This window comes from Nyctereutes procyonoides, unplaced genomic scaffold, assembly GCF_905146905.1.
Source record: "Nyctereutes procyonoides isolate TBG_1078 unplaced genomic scaffold, NYPRO_anot_genome, whole genome shotgun sequence".
Classification (NCBI taxonomy): domain Eukaryota; kingdom Metazoa; phylum Chordata; class Mammalia; order Carnivora; family Canidae; genus Nyctereutes; species Nyctereutes procyonoides.
The window spans coordinates 77241887-77260458 of record NW_026575146.1 but is presented as its reverse complement, the minus strand read 5'-3'; the positions used below and the strand labels follow the sequence as shown (position 1 = coordinate 77260458).

The 18572-nt window shown below is 39.3% G+C and overlaps 1 protein-coding gene across 2 annotated transcripts in view; it reads left to right on the top strand.

Moving 5' to 3' along the window:
- LOC129500708 (zinc finger protein 226-like) overlaps positions 1-7436 on the top strand; it is a 40446-nt gene extending 33010 nt beyond the window's left edge. The window contains exons 4-6 of one of the 2 annotated variants that reach the window (XM_055311388.1): positions 1911-2037; positions 2655-2747; positions 5142-7436. In XM_055311388.1, coding sequence (XP_055167363.1) covers positions 1911-2037; positions 2655-2747; positions 5142-7324 — 2403 coding nt within the window. In that variant the 3' untranslated portion in view covers positions 7325-7436. The remainder of the gene's footprint in view (positions 1-1910; positions 2038-2654; positions 2748-5141) is intronic. The other variant, XM_055311394.1, reaches the window with a different exon arrangement.
- Positions 7437-18572: the final 11136 nt, after the last annotated feature.

Here is an 18572-nt window from a genome sequence, read left to right as displayed (position 1 = left end):
TTAATCTCACAAGTGAAAGTAGAAAAGTTAATAGAAATGAAAACATCATGCACTTTATACTTTGCCCGCTTCCAAATTAGATGCTTTGATATTTTCATAATCCCTTCATCACATTTATTCATAGTTATGTGTTGTATTCATAACATAAATACAGCTTTATTTTTCTTAAAGTTTCTCTTTTAAAAATTTTCCATACCTTTATTTTGTTTTAATTTTTTTAATGGAAACGTAGTTGATTTAGTTTCAGGTGTACTGCATAGTGATTTGTCAGATGCATTGCAGAATGCTCACCATGATAAGTGTCTTACAGTCTGTCACAGCATGAAGTTATTATAATATTATTGATTATATTTCTGTGCTGTACTTTTCATCCCTGTGACTTATTTTCATCCCTGTGACTCATTTTATAACTGGGAGTTTGTACTTTTTTTCCCTTTCACCTACTTTGTCAATCCCCCGACCCCATAACATACAACTTAAATTTTTTTTTCCATTTAATACTATGCAGCACTTTTTAAAAAGATTTTATTTGTTTTTTATTAGGTAATCTCTATACCCAGCATGTGCTCAAACTTACTACTCCCAAGATCAAGAGTCACATGTTTATTAACTCACTGAGCAGGCCAGTCACCCCATTCTGATATAACAGTTTTCATCACTGTGCCATATTCTTTTCAAATTTATATACCTATTTTTTTAAACTATTCTCATAGACATTTAGTTTAGGATTTTTACTGTGTTAGGAACACTACAGTGATAGTTTTCCTGATTTAACCTATTTCTTAAAAAATAGTTCTGAAAATTACTGCCCTTTATTGTTCTTAATGTACCAGGTATTCACAATTGAAGAGGCAGGTTGTATATCTGGTGCATTGGATGTTTTTTAGTAGGATATTTAAATATGGCACAGTCCGTCAAGATCAGACTTCAGCTTCACAAGAACGGTATTGTTAGGAGTTTCCTAATTATATGAGCTAGATTGTCTCTCCCATGTCTGAGTCACAAACCCTATGTGTATTTTATTTACTGGTTCTTTTTTCTTAGTGTTTTTTTTTTTTTTTTTTAAGTAATATGTAACCTTAGTTTAAAAAAATCCAGTGGTACTAAAGGACTTGTCACTCACTGCATTGATGCTTCAGAGGAATTTTATGAAGAGGTGCTTGGTTTTATCTTCATTTGAAATATAAAGACAAGGGGTTGTGAAAAAGACATCTGCTTAAATTGACACAGAACACCAGAGATCGGGAGACAGAGTATGGTATTCAAGTGAAGACAGATACAGGAAGAGGGATAATTCTTCATTCAGGGACCTGGCATGCCCTTTTGGTTTGTTTCCACACAGAACGCTCCTCCTCACCTGGTTTCCACCTTAGTGGGAAGGCAGATGCTGTCAAACAATGCTGGGACTAAACTGTTAAATGTTTCTGGGGTAATTGGCAATGTTATTACAAGTAAAACCTTTTTAGTTTAGGATGCAGCTATTAGAATTCTAGGGAGTTTACTTATTACTGTGCTTACTGAGAGGGCGAGGTAAATAGAGCTTTCTTTTCCATAGCAGCACTTTTTTTTTAAGATGTTATTTATTTATTCATGAGTGACATAGAGAGGCAGAGACAGAGGCAGAGGGAGAAGCAGGCTCCCCCTGGGGAACCTGATGTGGAACTCAATCCCAGGACTCCAGGATCAGGACCTAAGCCAAAGGCAAATGCTCAACCACTGAGCCAGCCAGGTGCCCCTCCATATCAGCACTTTTGATGAGGCTGAGGAACATCGGGGTGTGGCATCGGCAGGAGAGAAGGCCTGGGAAATCTACAGATCGCTCAGGGGCCAGAGCACCTTCCCACCCATCTTTCCCACCTCTCACAGTAGACATTGGTGCATAAGATTGCGATTATATGTGTTTGTGGTAGGAGGCGGTGACGTTCAACGATGTGGCTGTGGCCTTCACAGAGGAGGAGCTGGGACTGCTGGACTCTGCACAGAGAAAGCTGTACCAGGATGTCATGTTAGAAAACTTCAGGAACCTGGTCTCTGTGGGTGAGGACAGCCTTCCTCTGGAGGATCTTTGTGAGCTTGGGGTTTAAGGCTTTGGGGCTCCTGAAATGGATCCCTGAGTTTGGGGATTGGCCTTTGCAGTCCTATAAGACACAGGATATTTCTGGTCTTTCTTAACAGGCTTTTTCAGGTCTTTTCATTTGGGTTCTGTAAAAGACTATATAAATGGATAGTATACTGCTATACCTTGTCTATTCGATTTTAGATTTCATTACTATTGCATTAGTGAATTATAAAACTTATGTATTGAGTTTTCTGAGCAATTTTGAATGAAATAAGGGTAAAGAATATCAGAGCTTCTTAAGACACATTGTAGCAAAAACTGGCTGATTGCACAAGTGTGTGAGGGCCAGTGGGAGGAGATTTAGGGAAAACAGACGTGGGCTAGAAATAGGTCATTCAGACTTTGTTTTGATAATACATATCTCTCTGTATGTAGTTGGGTGATGAAGTAAATGCTATTTCTTCAGTGGGTCGTGATTAAAAAAAAGTTTGAAAAACATTCTTCTGATAGCTTGAATGTGCAGTTGGAACTCCAGTCTCCGGTAAATTTTAGTTCTAGCATGTTCATTTTAACTCCTGACTTTCCATGTTCTCAGGACATCAGCCCTTTAAACGAGATAAATGGCAAATAGAAAGAGAAGAGAAGCTTTGGCTGATGAAGACAACAACCCAAATAGAGAGAAATGTGGGTAAGAACCAAGCAACTGTGAGTTGTCACAGTTACCTGTCCCATTTGTTCAGTTTCTTGCCACCTGTGTGCTGTCATTTATGTCCCAGGTTGCCAGACCTCTCTCCTGGATTGTTGCAACAGTCTTTACTGCTCCCACCCTTCTCCTACAGGCTCTTCCTTATGTAACATTATGTTAATCTTCTGTTCAAAAGTTTCTTATGACTTCTTTTACTTACAGTAAAAACCACTTAAAGCAGCTACTAGATAGTCCTCTGTGGTCTGCTGTTCATCCCCCACTGCCTGTCAGTACATCTGTCCTCCCTCTTGCTACGTCTTTTCTGCCTGCATTGTCCTTCCTGCCATTTCTCAGACCTTAAAGGAAGCTTCTGCCTCAGAGCCTTTCACCTGTTCTCTCTGCCTGGAATACTCTTGCCTTTAACCTTCCAGGCCCCTTCTTTACTTCTTTCAGGTCACTCAGTTCTACTCTAATGAGGGATCTGACCACCCTGTTGAAAATGCTGTTCTCTTTCCTTTCTGTGCCCTTCCTTATTTTGTGTCAAAGCACTGATCTTCACCTCAAACATATTTTTGTTCATTTGTTTATTATCTTACTCCCCTCACTGGAGTGTAATCTTCATGAATGGGGGAGTTTTGTCTGTTTTGTTTCTTGTTCACTGTCCTCAGTGCTTAGAATAGTCCTGGTACATTCATGGCAGGGGCTCTGTAAATATTTGTTGAGTAAACATGAATGAGTTTATGTATAGGAAAACCTACCCTCCACAGAAATAACTGATAGGTAGTGAACAGATCCATGTGAATAAAGGATATTGCAAAATATTTTTTGTCTTTAAATGAATTTCTAACCTAATTCTAGTTTCTCAGATGCCTGTGGGGTGTGTGTGTGTGTGTGTGTGTGTGTGTGTGTGTTCGCCTTTCTGTACAAGTTGGTCTATACCAGCTCATCCAGAGACCAGTATAGAACCTCTGGCGTTGTTTTGTTTTTTTTTTAAAGATTTTATTTTTATTATTTATTCATGATAGAGAGAGAGAGAGAGGCAGAGACACAGGCAGAAGGAGAAGCAGGCTCCATGCTGGGAGCCCGACGTGGGACTCAATCCAGGGACTCCAGGATTGCGCCCTGGGCCAAAGGCAGGCGCCAAACCGCTGAGCCACCCAGGGATCCCCTGGCATTGTTTTTATAACCAAACTGAACACCAGTCTTCCCCTGTGGCTTTCCATTAGTAGCAGAGCATATTCATTTGGGGAGGAAATTTTTTTTTGTTTGAGGATTCTTCTGTCCCCTTTTATTAGGCAGCTCCCTCAGAGAAGGGAAGAAATTCAGTTTCCATACCTCTGTCAGGGAATGAAAAGGTCTCAGAAAATAGCCAGCTTGTGAGTTAGCCTTTCCCTTAAAAGATTTGCCCACCTGCATCCCATTTGCTTCTTACAAAATCCACATGTATAATTTACATTGTTACTTCAGGCATTGTGTTTGTGTATAGATTCAAATATATGACTTTTGAAGGCATTTCATATAATGACAGCTTTACTGCTTGTAATGATTCACTAATCATTAGTTTCTAGTCTGTTTCTTCTAAATATTATAAGTTATGGAATTTATTTCCCAGCTCACTAATAAACTGCATTCTTCACTTTGAAAGTCATTCTTGTCGAAGGCCTGTATATCTATATCCCAAAATTTTCCACACTATTTTCAAAGGGACAGCATTCTTCCCTGGCCTCTAAATTTGACTCCTATTGGGGGGTTGAGGATATTTAGACCTTACAAAACCCTCAGAAGGATCTAGTACACAGGTCTTCATGCTTTTATTTCTTTAGCACCCTTAATTTTCTCATCAATACCCCCTTGGTGTACTGCTGCCTCTGATGCAACCTTTTGGCTTCTTTAGCAAACTGTATTCTCCCATCCTTGTCCTAGTTCAGATACCTTCCTTGCAAACACTTTTGCTACTCTGATTTGTTTACACTTAAACTGGGATTTAGAATTCTAGATATTCTCAGACATCACACTGGGTTTCATCTATGCATGCACTTTTTGAGCACCTACTAACTGCTAGGCACTGTTAAAAGCTGTCAACACGGCAAAATTCTTGTCCTTACCAATTTTGTACTGTGGTAGGAAAGACATGATTTTTGAAAAATGACTTAAATGGTATGTCAGATGGCACTAATTTTGTTTCAGATGGATTTCATTAATGCTCTGTGGTTGGGAGTTTAATGGACTACCTCTTGGTTTCTATCAGTATTTAAGCCAGAGTATTTCACATGTGGTGGAAAAGAAGCTGAATCATCCTGAGGTTCATTAAATTCTCATACTGTGTCCTAAGTGTGAAATCTTGACTCTTTGAACAAAGTTTTTGGTTGTCCACATCTCTGAATTCTGTCCCTATAGGAGGAAACAATCAGGATGAGCTGAGGAATTTTCAAGACAAAGGACCACATGAAGAGCTGTCCTGCTGGCAAATCTGGCAACACATTGCAAATGACCTAACCAGATGTCAAAACTCCATGATAAATAGTTCTGAGTTTCACAAACAAGGTGATTCCCCCTGCCAGCTTGGGGCAGAACTCTCTATTCAGATTTCTGAGGAGGAGAACTGTCTGCTAAATTGTAAAGTGGATGGTCCTAATCATACTGAAAACTCAGACTTTGCAATTTTGAGAGTCCAGGACTCATGGAGGAAAACTTTGACTGAATCACAGAGTTACCGGAATAGATATCAGCAGATTTCCATGAAAAATAAGCTGTGTCGGTGTAAACAGAATATTGATGTTGTCAGTTGGATTTCACATCACCTTGATCATGGGATACACAGAAGTGACAAATCTTACAGCCATGATGATTGTGAGAAAGGCAGCATGAACGTTTCAACATTAGACCAGGAGAGTATGATCCACATGAGACAAAAACCTTACCAGTGTAATGAATGTGAAAAAACCTTCAGTGATCTCTCCACCTTTGATCTTCATCAGCAGTTACACTCAAAAGCAAAGTCCCATATGTGTAGTGAGTGTGGAAAAGGCTTCCGTTATAGCTCAGTTCTTCGTATTCATCAGAGAGTTCACATGGGAGAGAAAGGCCATAAGTGTGGTGAGTGTGGTGAGGAATTCAGTCAGAGCTCACTTCTACAAACCCATCAGAAACTCCACACTGTAGAGAAGCCTTTCAAATGTGAGGAGTGTGGGAAAGGCTTTGGTCGTAGATCAGCACTTACTGTTCATTGCAAAGTCCACACAGGAGAGAAACCTTATAATTGTGAGGAATGTGGGAGGGCCTTCAGTCAAGCCTCTCATCTTCAGGACCATCAGAGGGTCCACACTGGGGAGAAACCATTCAGATGTGATGCATGTGGTAAAAGCTTCAGTCGGAATTCACATCTTCAGTCCCACCAGAGAGTCCATACAGGAGAGAAACCATATAAATGTGAGGAATGTGGGAAGGGCTTCATTTGTAGCTCAAATCTATACATTCACCAGAGGGTGCACACAGGAGAAAAACCGTACAAATGTGAGGAGTGTGGTAAAGGCTTTAGTCGACCTTCAAGTCTTCAGGCCCATCAGGGTGTTCATACTGGAGAGAAATCCTACATATGTAATGTGTGTGGTAAAGGCTTTACTCTGAGTTCAAATCTTCAGGCCCATCAGAGAGTCCACACAGGAGAGAAACCATACAAATGCGATGAGTGTGGGAAGAGCTTCAGGAGGAACTCCCATTATCAAGTTCATCTAGTAGTCCACACAGGGGAGAAACCCTATAAATGTGAGGTATGTGGGAAGGGCTTCAGTCAGAGTTCATATCTTCAAATCCATCTGAAGGCGCACAGCATAGAGAAACCTTACAAGTGTGAGGAGTGTGGGCAGGGCTTCAATCAGAGTTCCCGACTTCAGATTCACCAGCTGATCCACACTGGTGAGAAGCCATACAAATGTGAAGAGTGTGGAAAGGGATTCAGTCGTCGAGCAGATCTCAAAATTCATTGCAGAATCCATACAGGAGAGAAACCATATAATTGTGAGGAGTGTGGGAAAGTATTCAGGCAGGCCTCAAATCTTCTGGCCCATCAGAGAGTCCACAGTGGAGAGAAACCATTCAAATGTGAAGAGTGTGGGAAGAGCTTTGGTCGCAGTTCACACCTTCAAGCCCATCAAAAAGTCCACACGGGAGAAAAGCCATACAAATGTGAGGAGTGCGGGAAGGGCTTCAAGTGGAGCTTGAATCTTGACATGCATCAGAGGGTCCACACAGGAGAGAAACCCTACAAGTGTGGGGAGTGTGGTAAGCACTTCAGTCAGGCCTCGAGTCTTCAGCTTCATCAGAGCGTCCACACTGGAGAGAAACCATACAAGTGTGACGTGTGTGGGAAGGTCTTCAGTCGCTCTTCACAGCTACAGTCTCATCAGAGAGTTCACACAGGAGAGAAACCTTACAAGTGTGAGACATGTGGTAAGAGCTTCAGCTGGCGATCAAATCTTACCATTCATCACAGAATCCATGCTGGTGATAAATCCTATAAAAGTAACAGGAGTGGTAAGAACATCATAGAGTCCACACAGGAAAATAGTTCTATAAAATGATTTTTTTAAAAGAAAACTCAAGTGTCATGTGAGTTCTTCCAATCATGAAGTTCAAAAGGAAAAATCTTTTGTTTCACAAAAGTCAGTGTTTGAGCCACAGGTTAACATGTCCCAATAGTAGGCCACACAGCAGAGAACACTTGTAAGTGGCATAGTAAGGTACAGTTTGAACTTTGACCTTTATTAAATACTACTCAGGGGAGAGGCTTTGGAAAGTATGAGTTTTATCAGGCCTTATATAAAAATATAATGGACATACTAGAATGCCCATTAGAATGTAAGCTCCATGAATGCAGAGACTTGTTCTGAACCTACATAGTCTTAACATTGCCAGGTACTTGGGAGGTGCTCAATATTTGTTAATAAATAAGGAAAATGTAGACTTGAAAATAGTGTTGAGATCACCTCTGGAATTTCATAAAAATTTGTATTCAGAACTGGTAACCTAAATGTGGCCTTAGTAAAATTAATTCAGGGAGACACTTGAAATGTGAGAAAACTACTCAGTATTGCAATCTGGCATTACTTTGTTGTGATGAGCTCCTGTCTTCCCCAGCTTCTCATCAAGTTGGGTCTTATCATCTTGGACTTTGAACTTAAACTGCATACAATCAGTGGAACACCAGATAGTTATCTTTTTGTGACAGCATACATTGAAAAATTGATTGCTAATCCTACAATAAGCCATTACACTATTGATCTTTATTCTCAAGAATGTCAAGGCAGGAGTTTAAGTGTCAAAGTTATACTAATGACAAACATTTCTTAGTAAATGGTGAATTGACCATTGGTTGATCATTGATCATTCTCCACCTTTCCATCCAGATTTTGTTTTTTTTTTTTAATTATTTATTTATTTATGATAGTCACACACACACAGAGAGGGGGGGGGGGCAGAGACACAGGCAGAGGGAGAAGCAGGCTCCACGCACCGGGAACCCGATGTGGGATTTGATCCCGGGTCTCCAGGATCGTGCCCTGAGCCAAAGGCAGGCGCCAAACCACTGCGCCACCCAGGGATCCCTCCATCCAGATTTTGATGTGATTGCTTTAAGTAAGGATTTTAGCATTACTTTCATAAAAATTTCTTAGGTAGAGAGACTGAAGTAAATTATTGTTGTCAGGCTCCCTCTACCCTCTTATTTCTTCCTCTCCCCAGCCTGGGAAAGGGGAAACAATTATTTGTTGGAATTTGGTAATTTTATCAAACACATTGATTACTGAGCATGACTGACTTTCACACTTTTTCCTAGCATTGGATTGAATAGTTGCTTTTTGGTTTGTGTAGAGTCCCAAGCAGGCTCCACACTCAGTGCGGAGGCTGACACTGGGCTTGATCTTATGACCCTGACATCATGACCTAGCTGAAATCAAGAGTTGGATGCTTAAGTGAGCCACCCAGGTGCCCCAGTTAATTGCTTTTTGAAGTTGATTATTACATATCAAAATGCAGAATGTGGAATCCCTTTGATCTGGAGGTGATAGAATAAGAATTTATGATTAGGAGATTCAAATAGCAGCATAGAGAAACCTTACAAGTGTGAGGAGTGTGGGCAGGGCTTCAATCAGAGTTTTGCCTGAAGAACCTGTAAAGATTTCCCCCAAGATGGTTAAGATGGTTTCCTGGCAGGAAACTAGATCCTCCGGTGGGCTTTTCTTATTCTGATCTGAGTTAACATGAGAGTGTGGCCAATTCCATACTGAGTCCATTACCATTTCCAGAGTATCTTAAAGGTCAGGCTGGGTCCTCTTGAAAGAGTCTGATATACTGCCAAAACTATACCACAAATTGTTCTAGACTTCCTCGAGGTGATTGCAGCTATATTTTATGGAGGTTTTACATTAGGTAAATGGAAATAACCAGAATATAAGGGATGACTGGACACAAGATGACATTAATTCCTGGAACCTCAAATGCATTGTGCCCAGCAATTAGTAGTGGGGCTTACAAACAATAATTAATGGGATGCTTTTGCTCAGGTCCCTATATGGTGGTCTGAATGGATGCTTGCACCCATTGTATGGTTATTTTCCAAGTTCCAAAAAGCAGAGTGGCAATAGAAATACCCAACTACTGGCAGAATTCTCACATTGGTTTCTTCACCCATGAAACAAGGGCTATTTCGATAAGAAAGGACAAATAAACACTAACTGCCTTTTATGTACCCAAATAGAAAACCAAAAGTGTGCCTGAGTGGCTCAATTGGTTAAGCATCTGCCTTTGGCTCAGGTCCTGGGATTGAGTCCTGTATTGGATGGGCTTCCTGCTCTGCTCTCCCTCTGCCTCTGCCTCTCTCTGTCTCTCATGAATAAATAAAAATCTTTTAAAAAAAGAATAGAAAACCAAAAGCAATACCATATTCTTTAAGGAGTTCTAGTGATTAGTGCCATTAGTAGTATCTTGAAAGTCATAGGAGTCGTGTTTTCTATCGTATCCCTCTTCAGTGTACTCATTTGATTTGTGCAGGAGACAGGTGAATCTTGGGGAATGATATGGGATTATTTTAAATTTAATTAGGACTTGACATCACATGCAGCTTCAGATGAGGTTTTATTGGAGCAAATTAACACATCTGCTGGCACCTGATAGGCAACCATGGGCTAACATGCTTTTTTTTTTTTTTTTTTTTTTTTTTTGCTATACCTGTTCGTAAAAATCATCCAAGGAAGTTTGGTTTCATCTGGTAGGATTATTGATAAATTTTTATGTCCCCAGGTCAGAGCTACTCCAGCTTCCCAATCTTCACTCACACTCTAGTCTAGGAATTGGCAAACTATGGTCCAACAGCCATATCTGTCTGCCACTTGTTTTTGTTTTGCTTTGTTTTTAATTTTATTTATTTATTCATGAGAGAGAGACAGAGACACAGGCAGAGTGAGAAGCAGGCAGGGAGGCCAATGTGGGACTCGATACTGGCATTTCAGGATCACACGCCCAGCTAAAGGCAGACGCCCAACCGCTGAGCCACCTATGCATCCCACCACTTGTGTTTGTAAAATTTTACTGAAACATAGGCATGACCACTCGTTACATACTGTCTATGGGGTGCTTTCAGGCTAATATGGCAGAGTTGAGTAGTTGTGACAGATCTGTGCAAAGCCTAAAATATTTACTAGCTGGCTCTTTATAGAAATGATTTTATGACCCCAGATATATCTGATGATGTATGAAGTGTCTGACAGGTATGGACACTGCTTGGATATCACAGCATACGTAACATATTTGGGGTTTGGGAGCAAAGGTATGCCATTCTCTGTAGATGGTGTTACTCCTGAAAAACAACCTCTGGCTTTTTTGATCCCTAATTAAAACTAAATATTTGACCATGAGCCAGAAAATTACCATGCAATGATATCATAAATTTGAGTATACCAGTAGCACTTAAACATCAAGTGGAAGTGACTGATAAGACTGGGTTTGGACAGAAGTCACAAAAAGTTGCATGAATAAGTGACTCATTGCCATACTCTAGTTCCTGCTACCATGACTCCCATCTCAAGCCATGCCTGTGGCCTCATGAGGAGCTTTCTGTGATCAGTTGAATGAGAAGGGAAAAATTTGGTACTCTTCTCCATAGAGAACTACACAGCTCCCTGCTAGGAATTTGGTTACACAAGACCATTTCTACCATGGAGGGGACAACACATTGCTTTCATGGGAGAAAAGTAGCTCTAGATAAGGAGTTGCCTTTCCTGCAGCAGTGCTTCTGCCAAAAGCACTGTATGTGGACCTTATAAAATGTTTTATTCTCCCTCATGGCATCCATCCACCATTGCTTGTGCTTTTATTAAAAAAAAAAAAGATTGTAGCAATTGGGTTCATGTTTGCAGGATTGACTGGTCTTATACCATGCTCCCTATTAACCATTCTGTTTCAGTAGCTGGATGTGCCTGGATTCTCAGAATTACTACAAACTCTGATATCTCCTTCCACACTGGTGTAAGGTCCTATTTTAAAATTACCTCATCTCTAAAGTCATTGTGACACAGATTTCCTGATGGGACACTGACTAGTATTGAACCCTGTAGTGTAAGTGCCTGACATTAAGCTATTGATTACTGAGGCATTCATTTAAAAAGATTCATTTTGAATAGACAGATTTCCAGCAATATGACACAGTTTCTAGCAAAACAACCAGGTAAGGAACTAGGCCATCTATTTCCATGAACTTACCTTTTCAGAAACCATTGGTGACCTAAATAGCTGACTACTTAGGTGACCTGGTCTCCACTTTCCCAGCCTTTAATTCCACTTGTAGGTTTGAAATTAGCTAACAATGAGTGGACCCATGTGAAATCCCAGACATCCCACCCTTGAAGGTAGAGCCTCAGGTGTGAGCTTGTTCTTTCTGTCTCTTTGACCTCACCGTGTGGCCCTTGGCTATGCCATGTTCCCTCCAGAACATGTGAGTTGCACATTTTATTCCTGTTTTTTTTTGTTTGGTTGGTTGGTTGGTTGATTTTTTGTTTTGTTTTGTTTTGCTGAAGTGTGTTCTGTGATGATAGTAAGAACCAACAAGGGCTGATCCAGGCACAACATTGGCCCCAGTGGGGGAAATGTCTGTGGGGCTCTACACAAGTAATACAGAGCCTGGGCCAGTGTCTCAGGCATCCATAGGCAAGCGTATTACCATCAGTAGGCTTGGACGGACACAACAAACCATTTTTTAAATTTTTTATTTATTTTTTTAAAGATTTATTTATTCATGAGAGAGAAAGAGAGGCAGAGACACAGGCAGAGGGAGAAGCAGGCTCCATGCAGGGAGCCTGTTACGGGACTCAATCTCAGGACCCCAGGATCGCGCCCTGGGCCAAAGGCAGGCACCAAACCGTTGAACCACCCAGGGATCCCCCAAACCATTTTTTTAAATAAAGATTTTATCTTCCTCTGCCTGTGTCTCTGCCTCTGTGTGTATGTGTGTGTCTCATGAATAAATAAATAAAATCACACACACACACACACACACACACACAGGCAGAGACATAGAGGGAGAAACAGGCTTCCTGTGGGGAGCCCCATGCAGGACTCGATCCCAAGACCCTGGGATCACAACCTGAGCCAAAGGCAGATGCTCAACCACTGAGCCACCCAGGTGCCCCCAACAAATCATTTCTGCTCCTGCTTTTCAGTGACTACCCCTCTCTCAAATGCACTTTCCTAATTTCTATCACCATTGACTGCTTTTCCTTTTGTCTTTACATAAATGGAATTATATTGTATATATTCTTTTAAAAAATTATTTATTTATTCATCAGAGACACACACAGAGAGGTAGAGACATACGTAGAGGGAGATGCAAGCTCCCTGTGGGGAGCTGGATGTGGATTTTTATCCTGGGAATACAGGATCACGCCCTGAGCTGAAGGCAGACGCTCTATCACTGAGCCACCCAGGGGTCCCTATTGTATGTATTCTTTTGTGACCCACTAATTTTGCTCAGTATTCTGTTTGTAAGATTGAGCCATATTGCTTTTATAAGCAATCATTAACTTACTTTGTTACTGCAGAGCAGAGATAGGCAAACTACATCCTATGGGCCAAATATATGTATTTTGGGATGTGTGTATATAGTGTGCTTATTTTTCTGCTTCCTGGAAATGGAATTCTTAAGTCATGGAGGATACAAATATTTAATTCTAGCAGAAACTGCCAAACACTCTCCAAGTGATTGAACTAACTTATACTCAAAGTGATAAAAGTTATAGTTGCTCCATATCCTTGTTAATGCTTTGTAGTGTCATATGTTTTAATTTTAAAATTAAAAAATTGTTTTGGTCATGGTGGTATGTGGAGAGTGGTATCTCACTGAGGTTTCCCGTTATTACTGATAACTAATGCAGTTGAGCAAACTGAGGACCTATTTAAAGGCTTATTGTATATCTGTGTATCCTCCTTTATGCACTATGTGTTCAAGTGATTTGTGGACTTTTCTCTTGGGCTGTCAGTCTTATTCTTGGATTTACAGGATTTCTTAATATTGTCCTGAAAATCTTTCCTTATGGTACCTTTCAATGAACAATCATGCTTTAAGTTTTACAATAGTTTTTTTTAGTGATTTTTAGAAATATTTGCCTATCACAAAGTCATGAAGATATTTAATGTGTTTATTATTTTAAAAAATTAAAAAAATTTTATTTACTTGAGAGAGAGGAGAGAGTGAGAAAGAGCATGAGTAGAGGGGAGGGGAAGAGGGAAAGGAATAAGCAGACTCCCCCCACACACACTGAGTGGGGAGCCCAATGTGGGGCTCGGTCTCAGGACATTGAGATCATGACCTGAACCGAAGGCAGACACTTAACTGACTAAGCTACCCAGGCACCCCTTATTTTTTATGAAGATATTTTATTTTTTATAATAAATTTATTTTTATTGGCGTTCAATTTGCCAACATACAGAATAACACCCAGTGCTCATCCCATCAAGTGCTCCTCTCAGTGCCTGTCACCCATTTATGAAGATATTTTAGTAGCTCTTTTAAAAATCTTTTAAGATCCACATTTCATTTCATATTGGTGTTTGTATACAGATCAAGATTAATTATTTTTCCATATGACTATACAAAGGACCTAGCCTCACTTCTTGAAAAGAATGTACTTTCCTCATTAGTCTTGTCATCTTTGTCATATATCAAGGAACTGGACATGTTTGAATCTGCTTCTGAACCTTGTATTGTCTACTTCTCATCTATTCATATATTGTTGCATATGTAATATACCGTTTTATTATTGTAAACTCATAAAAGGTCTTGATATCTTGTAGTATAAATCCACCCCTTTCTATTTTCTTTTAGATGGTCTTGGTTATTATTGACTGTTACTTTTCCTTATAAATTATAGAATCATGTGCATCTGGCTGGCTCAGTTGATAGAGCATGTGACTCTTGACCTTGGGGTTATGAATTCGAGCCCCATGTTGGGTGTAGAGACTTTTTTAAAAAAGATTTTACTTATTTATGAGAGAGAGAGAGAGAGAGAGGCGCAGAGACACAGGCAGAGGGAGAAGCAGGCTCCATGCAGGGAGCCGGAGGTGGGACTCAATCCTGCAACCCCAGGGTCACACTCTGAGCCGAAGGCAAACACTCAACCACTGAGCCACCCAGGCATCCCTAGAGATTGCTTTAAAATTAAAAATATATATTAAAATCAGCTTTTTACTTTACATACACACACACACACAATCTGTTGGGATTTTTGCTAAATATATAGCTCATTCATGGGAGCATTTTTACAGTATTGAGTTTTCTAATATATGAATGGGACTACATATTTTTAAATTTATCATGGAAGTATAAATGCATGTAAAAAATGCACATCATAGGTTAATTTTCAACAGTCAAATAACCAGAACCTAAATAAACCAAACTAACACCTGTGATAGCCATGAATATGCACTTCACAAATATCCTAATGCAAGTGACCAAAGGGTTCCAGTTGCTGTGTTTTAAGAGCACTGCTGTATTTGCACTGAAGCCAAATGTCCCAAGTACTACTGCTGGTCAGTAACTAAGTGCAGCAAGGATTCTAATATAGGCCCATTCCTAGAATGTGGGACTCCTCTGTCAGGCAGATAACATTGTCTCTAGGACTTCCAATGAACTTGACTAACTTTTCTAAGATTAGCTAGGTAGACATCTACAGTCATTCCACCCAATCTTCCTTCCCTGTCCTTTATTCAATGTTAGACATATCCTAGTCTGGCAGTTATTCCAGCCTCTTCTGCTCACTTTCCATTTTCTCTCACAGTCATTTCCCCTAATAAAATTATTGCACATTTGTAGACCTGCACTAGCCTATCACCCCATGCCTCACTCAAATCATTGCCCTCCACCTTCACAAAGTAGCCACTATTTTGATTTATAATAGCACAGATTTGTTTTGTTGTTTTTATACTGGATATATACTCATAAGATATGTATAGTTTTGTGTTGGCTTCACTCGCTCAACATTATGTCCATGACATTCATCCATACTGTTGGGGGTGAATGTAATTGATTCACTGTCATTGCTGTGTATTATTTTAGTGTATAAATATACCACAGTTATTTATCCATTTGGTTGTAGATGGTCCTGTCCTTGGCTATTAAAAGTAGTGCTGGTATGAGCATAAAAGGACATGTATGTTGCTGAATATATGGATTTATTTCTTTTGGGAATATTTCTAATGAAAAGGTTATAGGGTAATTTTAATAACTACTTTAGTAGTAGTACTAGAGCTACTCACCTTTAGTAGTTATTGCAAAACCTTATTCCAAAGTGGTTATATCAGACTACATTACTATCTGCAGGATACAAGTATTTACATCTTTGTCAACTTTTCTCTTATTCTTTCTTTTTAATTTTGCCCTTCTGGTTGGAATGTGATAGAATTTCAAAATAGGGATGCCTGGATGGCTCAGTGGTTGAGTATCTGCCTTTGGCTCAGGGCACGGTCCTGCGGTCCTGGGATTTAGTCCCGCATCAGGATCCCTGCATGGAGCCTGCTTCTCCCTCTGCCTCTGCCTCTGCCTCTGCCTCTCAATCTGTTTCTCATGAATAAATAAATAAAATATTTAAAAATAATTTCAAAATAGTTTAAGTTGTGTTTTTAAAATAGCTAATAGAGATCCCTGGGTGGCGCGGCGGTTTAGCGCCTGCCTTTGGCCCAGGGCGTGATCCTGGAGAACCGGGATCGAATCCCACGTCGGGCTCCCAGTGCATGGAGCCTGCTTCTCCCTCTGCCTATGTCTCTGCCTCACTGTGTGTGTGTGTGTGTGTGTGTGTGAGTATCATAAATAAATAAAAAATAAAAATATAAAAAATAAAATAGCTAATGAAGCTGAATGTCTTTTCACATGATTATTGGACATTTTGATATCCTCTCTTCTGAACCTCCTGTTCAGTTTTTTTAAATACATTTTTTCTATTTGTTTGGCTGGTGTTTTCTGAATGATTCCAGAATGTGTATATTCTGTATCTAAGTCTTTTGTAATATATATGACGTACAAATTCTGCCAATTTAGGGATTACCTTTTTCATTATCTTAATGGTGCCTCGGTGCAGAGAGGTTCTTAATTTTAAAATAGTCCAATGTAGTTATTTATTTATTTATTTATTTATTTATTTATTTATTTATTTATTTTAGCAGTGGGTGCTCTTTGGGTGCTCTTTTGTCCCTCTATTCTATGGTAACAAACATGCTGTCTTAGGTTTTATTCTTAAAACTTCATTGTTTTACTTCTCAAAATTAGATCTGCAGTCCTTATGGAAATTACGTTTGTAGATTCTATGAAGTAGATGTAAATATATTTTTTCCCCTATATGGATATCAAAATGATGGAGAAATATATCTATATATCTAAAATACCTCTCTCTCTCTCTCTCTCTCTCTCTCTCTCTCTCTCCCCCTCTCCCTCTCCCTCTCTTTCTCTCTCTCTCTTGCAGTGTCTCCTTTTCACAAACCAAATAAGACTGTCTGCTTTGATCTGGACTCTATTCTTCCTTATTTATCTATCTTTAAGCAAACATCACACTTTCTTAAATATTGTTGCTTTACAATGATTTAATATGTGATAAAGTAAGTCCTCTATTTTGCTTTCTTCACATTATCTTTACTATTCTTAGCCCTTTACTTCTTTACAAAGTTTTCATAACCATTGCATCCAGAAAACTTCCGGGAAAAAAGCTAGTATCTAATTGAGTTTGCACCGCTTTTGTAGATCACTATGGTAGTTGACATTTAAATTATGGAATTTTCTACCCATAAATACCTCTATTCAGTTTCTTTTGTATATGTAGAAAAATAAAGTGGATGCTCTTCTAATATCATATACATAGGTAGACTCTAAAAGGATTAAAGTATCTAAATATAAAGAATAAATTAGAAAGTTAATTTTTAGAAATTTAAATTTTAGAAATTTAAAAATTTCTTTAAAAAATTGGGGGACAGAGATAAAGGGAGAGAGAGAGAATCTTTTTTTTTAAATTTTATTTATTTATTTGAGAGAGTTGGAGAGAGAGAGAGAGAGTGAGGAGGAGCAGAGGGAGGGGGATAAGCAGACTCCTCATTGAGTGCAGAGCCAGAAGTGGGGCTCATCCCAGGACCCTGAGATCAGAACCTGAGCCAAAATCCAGTCAGTTGCTTAACTGACTGAGCCATCCAGCTGCCCCAAAAGAGAATCTTAGGCAGGCTCTATACTCAGCAGGGAGCCCAATGCAGAGCTCTATCTCACAACCCTGAGTTTTTTATATGAGCCAAAATCAAGAGTCAGATGCTTAACTGACTGAGCCAATGAGGTACCCCAAGAAAGTTAATTTTTAAAATGCAAGATAAGGGGAGGTGGGTGGGAAGATGGGGTAATTTGGTGATGGGCATTAAGGAGGGCACATGATGTGATGAGCACTGAGTGTTATACACAACTGATAAATTATTGAACACTGCTTCTGAAGCTAAGTATGTACTATATGTTGGCTACTTGAATTTAAATTAAAAAAATAAAGCTGGTCTTAATGCTCAAAAAATTAAAAATTTAAAAAATGCAAGTTAATATTATTGAAACTTGGGAGTTTCAAAAACACAGAAATTGAGACAAATTCTGTTAAATCAATTTCTTCATAATTAAGGATGTTTATTCAATGAGGACACAATAAATGAATTACAAAATCCAGTTCAGGTGCCAAGATAATTCTGTGGCCAAAGAACAGTCTCTTCAACAAATGGTGCTGAGACAACTGGATATGCACATGCAAAAGAAATTGCATGTCCTACCACACACAATATACAAAAACTAACTCAAGATGGATCAAGGATCTGAATGTAAGAACTAAAAATTATAAAACTTTTAGGTGAAAACAAGCAAAATCTTCATGACCTTGGATTAGGCAATGGTTTTCTCTTTCTTTAAAATAAAAATTTATTTATTTATTTTAGAGAGTGAGAGAGCACAAGGGAAGGGGCAGAAGGAAAGAGAGTCTTAAGCAGACTCCATGCCTAGCATGGAACTCCATATGGGGCTCAATCTCATAACCTCAAGATTACAACCTGAACTGAGACCAAGAGTCAGATTCTCAACTGACTGTACCACCCAGGCACCCCAGGCAATAGTTTCTTGAACGTATCATGAAAGCATAAGGTACAACAATAAAAAATAGGTTTATTGGACTTCACCAAAATTATAAACTTTTGTGTATCAAAAATGCCATCAATAAAGTGGAAAGACATCCACAGAATGGAAAAACATTTGTTTTCATATCATATATGAAATTGTATATC